The sequence below is a fragment of the Neoarius graeffei genome, chromosome 20 (genome assembly GCF_027579695.1).
Source record: "Neoarius graeffei isolate fNeoGra1 chromosome 20, fNeoGra1.pri, whole genome shotgun sequence".
Taxonomy (NCBI): domain Eukaryota; kingdom Metazoa; phylum Chordata; class Actinopteri; order Siluriformes; family Ariidae; genus Neoarius; species Neoarius graeffei.
Window position 1 is genome coordinate 47,570,706 of NC_083588.1, and position 12,253 is coordinate 47,582,958.

At 43.4% G+C, this 12,253-nt stretch overlaps 1 protein-coding gene across 1 annotated transcript in view; it reads right to left on the reverse strand.

Annotated features, from left to right (window-relative positions):
• spop (speckle type BTB/POZ protein) overlaps positions 1 to 12,253 on the reverse strand; it is a 151,757-nt gene that overhangs the window by 92,335 nt on the left and 47,169 nt on the right. Inside the window, exon 4 of the mRNA XM_060901837.1 lies at positions 974 to 1,101. Within this exon, the coding sequence (XP_060757820.1) occupies positions 974 to 1,101 (128 nt within the window). The remainder of the gene's footprint in view (positions 1 to 973; positions 1,102 to 12,253) is intronic.

Below are 12,253 nucleotides of genomic sequence, written 5' to 3' on the forward strand. Positions count from 1 at the left end.
TCATCATCATTACCCATTCACTGTTTTAGTATCCATCTACGTAGTACATATCTAATCTCGATTTTCCCCACGGACGATGATATTGTGATCTGTAGTGAGAACAGGGAGCAAGTGGAAGAAAACTTAGACATATGGAGGTACGCACAAGAGAGAAGGGGAAGGAAAGTCAGTAGGAGCAAGACAGAGTACATGTGTATGTGGGGGAGGACAGCGGAATGGTACAGCTACAAGCAGTAGAGGTGATCAAAAGCAGATGAGTTCAAATATCTGGGGTCAACTGTACAAAGTAATGGAGAGTGCAGAAGAGAAGTGAAGGAGAGTGCAAGCAGGTTGGAATGGATGGAGGAGTGTGTGTCAGGAGTGATTTGTAACAGAAGGGTTCAAGGAAGAGTGAAAGGGAAAAAGTGTACAAGAGCAGCAATGGTGTACGGTTTGGAGACGGTGGCACCGGCAAAAAGACAGGAAGCTGAACTGGAGGTAGCAGAGCTGAAGATGCTGGGCTTTTCATTGGGTGCGAAAGTTGGACAGGATTAGAAATGAGAATATTAGAGGGGCGGGACATGTCGGATGGCTTGGAGACAAAGTGAGAGGTGAGATCGAGATGGTTTGGACATGTATAGAGGGTATACTGGGAAAAGAACGTTGGAGTTCCCAGGTAGAAGAAAAAGAGGAAGAGCAAAGATGAGATTTATGGATGTGGTGAAGGAGGGACATTATCCACTCTTCCGACCCCTAACGGAAACAGCCGAAAGAAGAAAATGACTGTTTTAGTATCTATACACAGCTATTATTGTTCATCAGAACCATTTAAAAATGACACTGGATGGTGCATGCTCACAAGCAGCAACACTAGCAATAAAAATCACTCCACACCAACAAGAGGCGAACTCCAAGCAGCAGGTATCTCACATGACATTTTCACGATACTCAACCATCATATGGTGATCAAGCCGCCAATCAGAGAAGCCCTTACCTCACAGAAGAGTGTCAGTTTGTCGTCAGGTAGCAGCCCATTGGCCTCATCCAGCAGGAAGTCCCTCCTTATAAACTTCTTGAATCCCCAGTCTTTGCCTTGCACGAATCTATAGGCTCGCTGACTCTCTGCAAACAAATCACAGTCGGAAAAGCAGCGTTTTAGCTTTAAACAGCATGAAAGCACTGACTGGGAATATCAAAAGACTGACCAGAGTGACTTTCAGGCACTGGTGGACCGAGATTCACTTTCTTTGGGAAAATAACTCGTAGCCACTCCTCAAGTATCTCGGCCTTGAGGTCAAGTACGGTGTAGTTAAAACAGCAGGGAAAAAACCTTGACAACATTCATTGTGTAACATCTCCCACAGAACTCAAGTATAAAACTATTTAACTTCAGAAACATGGCAGAAGTAGGACTCGGTCATTCATTGTTGATGTTTAGTCACACACTGGAACTCCTAAAAAGGACTGCAGTTCAGGCAGAGGAATGAAACGGCAACTGTTCGAGACTGAAAAAGTTTGCTTTTTTTTATAAACCAATGGACAGAGGAAGGAGAGAAGCCATAACTAAGGTATAAAACTCCAGCATGAGGTATAAACTCGATTCGAGAGAATACTACGACCTCAGATTCTCTGAGCCATAACTCCATCGTCCATTAATTCAATTCAAAGAACTTTATTTTTCTGTTAGGAACTTCATATAGGAAAAGCATCAGTGTGTATCCAATTCATCTACCCACACCACATACAACATACCCCGTAGACCAATTAACAGTGGAAAATAAAGCTTACAAAGCACAATAAATAACAGGCTTTCTAAACTGTCTAAACCGGGGAACAGGGGCGCTGCGCCCTCTTACTGAAATGCCGATTGAACCCCAAGTCACGCTTAGGCCATGCACTTGTATGCTACTGCACAACATGCAATCTTTCTCAAAATGATCTTTTCTCTGTGAAAACATCCCAGCAACACCACGTGACAATGTGTCTGATCATCAAATATGTTATAATTGCTCCAAAAACATTCCAATCATAGTAGATACACCGCCAGACGGTGCAAAAACAATCCGAACTGGCGGTTTCCAGACCGAGGCGCCATGTTGTTTACTTGTCGTGGCTGCTCTCGCGAGATTTGACATGGGTTATATACAAGGCCAGCTGACTTGTAGAGCGAGATTTCTCGAGACTGAATGACCTTTCACCCACCAGCACGGGAGTTTGACAAGTAGTTCGCGAGTTGTTTTAGTTGACACTTGGGCATTTAAAGATGTCATCCCGCGGCACGAAACAGAAGAAAGCCAAAGACTGTCCGGGGCAGAAGAAGATTACTTCTTTCTTTTTCAATGTTGACAAATTTGTTACAATTTCCCTGTCAGCCTCAGAATGCCCCATTGTAGCCTCAATTTTTCAAAGGCGTCGCACGGCGGAGGGGGGGCACGGACAACGGGCACCATCCCTCCCCCCCCGGTCGCTTCGCTCCCTCGCCATGGTGAGTGCCCTCATACTAAATTTTTCTAGAAAAAACCCTGTATAACACACGCGCACACAAAAAAAAAAAAGTGGTGCTCAACCATTCACAAGTCTAATGGATGTGGGCACAAAACTTGACATGACTCAATCCTGAAGGTGAGTGATCTAGTCAGGCTGTTAAGGTGAGAAATTGTTCACTTTGTGATATAAGCATGAAATTTGGCACATTAGCTCAAGCTGATGAGGATGCTAATAATAATAATACCCTGGAAGACGCATGTGCAAAATCGACCCAACATGAAAACGAGGTGAAACGAATCTTCTTTTGTTCCCAAGGTACAAGATCGCAGGGGCAAAGACAGGTTTTTAATTTGGGCACCATGTCGAGCGTAGCGAGCCAAAAAATTTTTTTTTACTATTTTCGCGCGTAGCGTGCCGAAAAGTTTTGACGCATCATTTTTAGTAATTTTTTTAACCAATTATAAATATATCAAGCAATAAAAATAATAGAAATTACATAATTATGTGCAAGTATAAAGTAGTGCTGTATCTAAAAAGTCAAAAGTTTTCTCCAACATTCTGAATAAAGATAAAAATATTTTCTAAGCCTAATTATGATCACAGCATCTATTTGGGCGCACATCTATTTCAATTCAACTTCCAATATAATTTGGTATAAATTAATTTGGGCATAAATGGGATAAAAATAATTTCCACTCAAGTTTAAAAATAAGCTGGTACAAAGCAGATTACATAAAAGTCTCACATAAAACGTAATAAAAATCCATAGCGTACCTGGCAACTATAAGGCAGCTGTTGCAGACGACAAGTCAATGACCTCGACCGTGTCAACGATATCGTCTGATGTCTTCTGACTGTTGTCGTGTGATAAACCTCCCCATTCCCCTGCCTGTAGACTTAATGCCACTGATTGTGCGTTTTCTATGAATATATGAACTGCTGTTCTTATTATGTGATTTAACAGTTGTCTTAGGTCTACCACGACCCGGCATGACGACCACTTGTCAATCTATACTATCAACAGTATCACAAGGGGTGCTCACACGGCAACTTTTACTCCGGTGTAGCACCGGGGCTGCCCCGGTAGAGCGTTCACACGGTACAAAGTGATACCGGTGTAGCCCCTGAAAGCTGCTTAAACCGGTGCAAATCTAACCCTGCTCGGGAGGTGGTTTAAGAAATTTACTCCGGAGTAAATGCTAGTTTGCGGGGCAGCACCGATATAAAATGGGACGTCTGAACGCTACGGGGTAGACTCGCTACGCGTGAGGAGAGTTGATTACATACGGGCATTGCATAATTTGCATCCTGGTATTTTGCGCTTCCAAAATGGCGAATATCTAGCCTAGTAAACTAGACCCACCCGCCTAGCGGCCAAAAATATTTTTGCCTAGTGAGTGGGTCTAGCCTCGCACCATATAAACAAAAACACCCTGGGCATCAAATCGTGCCCGCCAATCACAACGCAAGGTTTTTGTTTGGATTCTTTGGGCGGGCTTTTGCAGGAGTGACGACAAGGCTGCGCGACGCTGGAGAAAGCGCAACAGGAAAGATGGCTACGGCGAGTGAACAGCGCTCGTTTGACTCCGCTTTGGAATCAGTTTTAGAAGAATTAGACTTGGAGTTTTGGTTGAAACATGAGCAGGAAGAGGCTCTCCGCTCATTCTTTTTCAAGAAGGACGTTTTCGCCATTTTGCCGACCGGCTATGGCAAAAGTCTGATCTACCAGCTGCTCCGCTCGTAGCCAAAAGGATGGGGCTAGTTTGTGCAGTACGAAGAATTAATAAACAGCTTTGAAACATTACTTTTTGATTGTTTCTTATTTTCCCGTTATTTTAAATTTAAGGGAAATTATTTCACCAAACACCACTAAATAAAAACTCTCAAACAGTTTAAGCAAACACTTGAAAAACACTTGGGGGGGAAAAAAAAAAAAGTGTATGTGGTACAGACTCCAAACTTGTGGTCATTATCTCCAAACTTCTTAATATCTAGAACCTGTTTATTAATTAATACGCATTTTGAAAAATTATTTATTTCAAGGCCTCCCCCACTGCTTTCTGTCGCTCTGACTACGTCACAGTCACTGTTGCGCTGATTGGTCAGAGCGTTGGCCTATACGCACAGAGACAGTTTGAAAGACAGCGGGTTGTTCCTCCCACCCCCTTCGGAAATGTCTACGGATCGAGGCCAGACTAAATATTCACATTTAGTCTGGCTTGCCAGGCTAGCGAATATCAACAACAACAGAACTGCGTGTCTTCCAGTGTTGCCAGATTGGGCGGTTTTAAGTGCATTTTGGCGGATTTGAACATATTTTGAGCTAGAAAACGTCAGCAGTATCTGGCAACACTGGTGTCTTCATCCACGTTGTTTTCCCGGCGCTTGGTGATGCCACGGCAACCGGGAAAAGGAAGTACATTTTCACGCATGCGCATATTTCATTTCTGCATTATTACTATCGTATAGTAATCTTTCTTTCCTCATGTTACTACTGTGTTTCTTTTTCTTTTATCCCTGTCTTCCTGTCCCCCCTCTGTAAGGACAGGTTGATGGTCAATTTCACTGGTAACCGTGACAAAGGGTTCATTCGTACAGCACGGTCGCAAAAACTGCTGTGTGATCGCAAGTGGGGCTGCACCGGTGCTAACACGCTTCTCTCTAGTAAGCAGGTTTGTGACTAGGGATGTTAACCGATGACCATTTGACTGGTGGTTGACTGAATCAAAGTCAACCGGTTAATTTTTTTTGGTTGTCGGTGAAAAAAAAAATCAATCGTTTTGAAGCCGCCGATTTTGGAGCGGAGAACCTGGAATTCTTTGTTTGTAAACGCTTGGGGCATGCCATGGGTGTAAGGACGACAGCTGACAAATCAGAAACACCCATTCAGTCATGTCCCGCCCCAGTTAAAGACAGCTGACAAATCAGAAACACCCATTCAGTCATGTCCCGACCTCCCGCTGCCACTCGGCGAAAGAAAAGTGTAGACACAGGCTTTTTAGCTTACAAATCACTATTTTGTTTTTTTTAATTATTATTAGAAGGCACATGGAGTTTAGTCCTGCCTTGGCCAGTGCATTCTGAAAGTATGTTTCGGTCTGTAGCCAACAATTCATGTTATTGCAGATCATATCTCTCCACACAAACTAAAGGCGCAGATGCCGACTTTTTCATGGACTGTAACGGCATTTGCTTATGTAGTAATTTTAATACAGAATTTACTCTGATGAAATTATTCAGACACTCCAACGCCCCCAAAAAAAATCGGATCTGCACAAGCCGCGAAAAAGGTGCACCGTTTGCATCCCTGTTTAAACTCATAGGTTAACCGACTTTAACCGGCTAATGAGGCTCGGTGGTCGGTCAAGATTTTTTTTTAGTTTTTGCCATCCCTATTTGTGACGTGTGAACGCTCCACAAAATTTACACCGGTGTAAGATATATCGCAACAAAATACATCGGTGCAGCATCGATGCAAATATGTGCCGTGTGAACACCCCTACAAACCGACAGCCACGTGTTATCATGAATCGTTGAGAATTTCATAACAAACAAAGGAAGTATATTTTACGACATTCAGACGTCAGAGACTCAGACACGGTTTACGGTAACCGCTAGACGCATTTCATGTTCACTTCATGTTATGAAGCGACTGAACAACAAATTGAAATATTATATGCCAAAAAATGACATTTAACAATAATTTTAAAATATTTTGGGTTCTCCACCCTTATGAAACAGGATTTTTTCTTCTAATTTGGGCGATTTTTGTACAACCCCGATTCCAAAAAAGTTGGGACAAAGTACAAATTGTAAATAAAAACGGAATGCAATGATGTGGAAGTTTCAAAATTCCATACTTTATTCAGAATAGAACATAGATGACGTATCAAATGTTTAAACTGAGAAAATGTATCATTTAAAGAGAAAAATTAGGTGATTTTAAATTTCATGACAACAACACATCTCAAAAAAGTTGGGACAAGGCCATGTTTACCACTGTGAGACATCCCCTTTTCTCTTTACAACAGTCTGTAAACGTCTGGGGACTGAGGAGACAAGTTGCTCAAGTTTAGGGATAGGAATGTTAACCCATTCTTGTCTAATATAGGATTCTAGTTGCTCAACTGTCTTAGGTCTTTTTTTGTCATATCTTCCGTTTTATGATGCGCCAAATGTTTTCTATGGGTGAAAGATCTGGACTGCAGGCTGGCCAGTTCAGTACCCGGACCCTTCTTCTACGCAGCCATGATGCTGTAATTGATGCAGTATGTGGTTTGGCATTGTCATGTTGGAAAATGCAAGGTCTTCCCTGAAAGAGACGTCGTCTGGATGGGAGCATATGCTGCTCTAGAACCTGGATATACCTTTCAGCATTGATGGTGTCTTTCAAATGTGTAAGCTGCCCATGCCACACGCACTAATGCAACCCCATACCATCAGAGATGCAGGCTTCTGAACTGAGTGCTGATAACAACTTGGGTCGTCCTTCTCCTCTTTAGTCCGAATGGCACGGCGTCCCTGATTTCCATAAAGAACTTCAAATTTTGATTCGTCTGACCACAGAACAGTTTTCCACTTTGCCACGGTCCATTTTAAATGAGCCTTGGCCCAGAGAAGACATCTGCGCTTCTGGATCATGTTTAGATACGGCTTCTTCTTTGAACTATAGAGTTTTAGCTGACAACGGTGGATGGCACGGTGAATTGTGTTCACAGATAATGTTCTCTGGAAATATTCCTGAGCCCATTTTGTGATTTCCAATACAGAAGCATGCCTGTATGTGATGCAGTGCCGTCTAAGGGCCCGAAGATCACGGGCACCCGGTATGGTTTTCCAGCCTTGACCCTTACGCACAGAGATTCTTCCAGATTCTCTGAATCTTTTGATGATATTATGCACTGTAGATGATGATATGTTCAAACCCTTTGCAATTTTACACTGTCGAACTCCTTTCTGATATTGCTCCACTATTTGTCAGTGCAGAATTAGGGGGATTGGTGATCCTCTTCCCATCTTTACTTCTGAGAGCCGCTGCCACTCCAAGATGCTCTTTTTATACACAGTCATGTTAATGACCTATTGCCATTTGACCTAATGAGTTGCAATTTGGTCCTCCAGCTGCTCCTTTTTTGTACCTTTAACTTTTCCAGCCTCTTATTGCCCCGTCCCAACTTTTTTGAGATGTGTTGCTGTCATGAAATTTCAAATGAGCCAATATTTGGCATGAAATTTCAAAATGTCTCACTTTCTACATTCGATATGTTGTCTATGTTCTATTGTGAATACAATATCAGTTTTTGAGATTTGTAAATTATTGCATTCTGTTTTTATTTACAATTTGTACTTTGTCCCAACTTTTTTGGAATCAGGGTTGTATGTTCTATTTTGGGCCTTTTGACAAGCCCGTAATTTGGGCGCCGATTGCTTACAAAAAAATGACCCATTGAGTGTCTACCTCACAAATGGAGAATTTCTTGTTCTCAAAAGACATCACGTGATTAGTCACATGACACAGGGATACAGTATTAAGTAAATAAAAAGGCTGCCAGAAGAGCATTTTTACAGTTCAAAGTTTCAGCTGTTAACATGGATTCATACGACCATGTGACATCAAAAAAATATTGAAAAAATGCCTCTCGTCATTACTGATTACAATCCCCGCCACTGAAGCATAACGCTGTACACTGAAGATTAGCCTTCATACACCTACATCGACCCGAACACCCTTTCTTGCAACCACAATGAATCAAATGCCTCCATATCTAGAATTATTAGATACATCAACTTGAGCTCGTGTGCCAAATTTCATGCTTCTATCACAAAACGAGCAATGCCATTTTTTTTTTTTGCTGTTGTTGTTGCTGCTTAACAGCCGGACTAATCTATCTCTCTGACCTGAAGGTAAAAAACAGTATCGATTGCCCAGTGTGTGTGTGTAGTGTCCAAGGCCATTTGTGTTCCTTTTAATTTAGTCCTTCTATTGTAGCTGCCGATAAGTGGTTCCTGCTCCAATCCAATTATTTTACTGCTCAATGTTATGATTTTGCCAGTTAGTATTAATTGCCAGTGCAAGTAATAGCTTCAGTATGTTCCCCCTGCCTCGGACTTCAAACCAAATCCTCGCCACCCTCTCGTGGTGCTGTGATTGACAGGAGAGAGACAGTATGGCATTCCTCCCACCAATTCTGTTCTCCCAGACCTTCAGCCAGACTGCTGTGACATAAACAGAGCTTAAAGTCCTGACAACAGGGTGAAGGCTCCTCTGTTTAATATTAAACGCTCCCTCCTTGTCCCTTGGATGCAAAATCAGGACAGAGTGGCATCATTAAACAGAGGCACCAGTGTCATGAACTAGAAATTTTAACACAAAAACCAAATCCTTAGGCCAGTGAACGAGGCGGTTAATTTAGTTTTTCCAGATATGCAGTACGAATACAGTGAAGCAAAAGTCTGGTGTGACCATGACTTAACAGACACCCAGGTTTCTGGTTTTACTAAACAAACCGCTCTCTTGTTTTCGACTAGCTAATAAGACAGAGCCTTGTGAATTCATGTTCGGGGAGGTGTTGGTGTTTCACCCCTCACCCCATTATCGGGAAGTTTGAATCTCCATGATGTCACCGCCATCTGTAGCCAGAAGTACAAGACACCACGCTCTCTGAGTGGGGGGGGAAAAAAAGCATCACATGATCTCCAGCCAAATCATGGGTACCTAATGCCGCTTTTCCACTACCAACGCAGCTGAGTCGGGCTGAGCCGTGCCGTGCTGAGTTGGGCTGAGTCGAGCTGTTGGAGTTGCATTTCGACTACAACCGCACTGAACCGTGCTGGCTGGAAGTGGGTGGACACATTGGGTGGAGTTAGCGAAAGTGGGTGGACGTCATGTGATGTCGTTAGGCAGCGCAAACAGTGACATCAGTGACCTTTTAAGCAGTAATCTCACGACCCGGATAGTAAACAATAAACATGGAGGACATGGAGTCGTTAGTGTTGCTGGTCTTGGTGCTGTGGCTTGTTGTCACCGACAACAGATACTGGCAAGAGCGTATAGATGAGGCAAGGCGCATAAGGCTTCAGAAATTCTCGTAATTTGTAATTCTTCTTCTTCCGGGTTTACGGTGTTTACAGATCCCAGCGTGCTCGCGGGGCGTGTGTGAGCATGTGAGGACACTCCTCCTCACCAATCAGTGCACAGGGGAGTGTCTCCTCATGCCCCTAGCCCCACTCGGCTCGGCTCGCTTCAGCCCCACTCCAAAACCGTGAGAGTTTTGGGTGCTGAGTAAGGCTGAAGCGAGCTGAGTCATGCTGCTCTGAGGTAGTCGAAACGCGAGCCGTGTCGGGCTGAAGTGAGCTGAAAAAGGGTAGTGGAAAAGGGCCATAAGACCCGAAGTGTAGGTCAGTGGTTTCACTTAACGCTACCAGGACGCATCCTTCACATCCCGTGCTCTTTCCTTCTTTGGTGAGAAGGATTTTATTCGGGTTCAGTTTGACTGCTGATTTATATAAAAATCACCATAACAAGGGGTCAACAAGAGTGCTCTGAGAGCACAATATCCCCCGCCGGCAACTATGCCATAACTGCAAATGCAACTGAACTGAACGAAGTTATAATATGCGTATTACCGACATATAACAAAGAATCCTACCAAGTTTCATGAAATTCCTCCAAAAATCGTGAGAGGAGTTGATTTCAGAAGGTGAGCACCCTTCCCGGGACGGACGGACAGACGGACATCGCCACGATGTAATCCCCCTTCGGGCCTTTCAGCCAACGGGGGATAATAAAAATCGTGAGGGAAGTTGATTTCAGAAAGCAAGCACACCTTGATGAAATTGCCAGAGTAGAAGTTTGTTAATAATCAAGGGCTTAACTCTGGTAAAATTTGCCCAAATTAAACAAAATTTCAATATGCGTATAACGGTCATATAACAAAGCCTTCTGCCAAGTTTCGAGAAAGTCATCCAAAAATTTGTGAGGAGGAGCTGATTTCAGAAGGCGAGCACACCTTCATGAAATTCTGAAAGTACAAGGTTGTTAATCAAGAGCCACAACTCTAGTAAAACGCGACCGAATTGAACAAAATTACATGCATATTACCGACACGTAACAAGGCCTTTTTCCAAGTTTTGTGAAATTCCTCCAAAAATTGTGAGAGGAGTTGATTTCAGAAGGAAAAAAACACTCTCGTGAAATTGTCAAAGTATAAATTTTGTTAAATCAAGGGCTGTAACTCCGGTAAAATGTGAAAGAATTTAACAAAATTACAGTATGCGTATTAAGCCTAGGTCACAACCGGACGTACGATTTTTTTGGCCGTGCGATTTTTGGCATTTCCCAAATCGCCGCGGTTTTTTTGTTCGTGGAGAAAGACGCACGTTGGCCGCAAGTTTGTCTTGCAACCTGAAAAAAACGTAAGCGCCCGTAGAGTTTGTTTGACATGACAAAGAACCTCTGCGGCTGGTCTGCGGCCAGTCTACGGCTTGAAAATCAGCACGTCACACGCGCGCCCTCCGTGCGTTTCTTGCACGTAGACCGGCTGTAGGAGCACGTACGGCCGGTTGTGACCGAGGTTTTACCGACATATAACAAAGAATCCTGCCAAGTTTCGTGAAATTCCTCCGAAAATCGTGAGAGGAGTTGATTTCAGAAGGTGAGCGCCCTTCCCGGGACGGTCGAACATCGCCACGACGTAATCCTTTCAGCCAGCGGGGGATAAAAACCATAAACGCCAAGACTAAAAGCATAGACGTTGGCACCTCTGTACATTAATGTTAAACCACTGGCTTTAATGCCTTATGGTCCACTGATAATTTGTGCACTAGCCATTCATTCTGTATGCATCAATGCGTTATGTATACACCTCTCGGTCTCGCTGCCAATTTGGTAAAAAACCTCAGTGCTCACGCTCTTGACATTCAGTCTATGATTTAAAGCAAAGCCCTGCTGAATGCAAAAACAGTGAGCACCGTGCAAACAGCCAATAAGGGTCAGACCTTTGCAGTGGATGCCCTTGGACTTGAGTTACTACGCAATCCCATAGCTCAGACTTCATAACAAGAGGAAGACATTTCATTTGATGGACAAAGCATCGAGTCGACCAAATCGTCAACTCTTTCTTAATCCGAAATCAAATGACTTCGCCGTCCTTAAACAAGCCCACTGTCTGAGGATGAGCTGAAGAGACGATAGATGAAATGAAAAAGTGAAATGGCAAGAGCTCCAGACTACGTAAAGTTCGGGGGGGGGGGGGGGGGAGTTTACAGTTCCAAACAGTCAAACACTGGCTGACCCCTTCAAAGGAACGACGAGCAGGCGAGTGCAGAAGAGAAGGTGCAAGTCAACTAGTGTTGCTGGATGCAGACTCTCCCCTGGCAGCTCTGCAGGGAGCGAGGCTGGCTGCCTGAAAATGTTAGCACAAATACCCAGCTTTGACTTAAAAAAAAAAAAAATAAATAATTTTTTTTTTTTAAAAGGCTGCTTGATCAGAGCTGTGAGCTGTGCACAGGAGGCTGGGTCTCAGCAGCAGGAAATAGCAGCCAAGGTGCAAATTGATAGCAGAAGCTGGCTGCCTGAGCACATGCTTTCATAAATAAACATTCATTAAATACCAAGAAGATTTGAAAATGTGTGTTGGCTTGGGGTTAAACCATCGACACTGCAGGTGTCAGCAATTTAACAACGGGGAAACAATATGCCAACATGTATTCCTCTGTTTAAAGATTAGCATTGCTATGAGAAAACCTCCAAAGTCTTCTCATTTGATTGGCACATCACTGAAGGCAT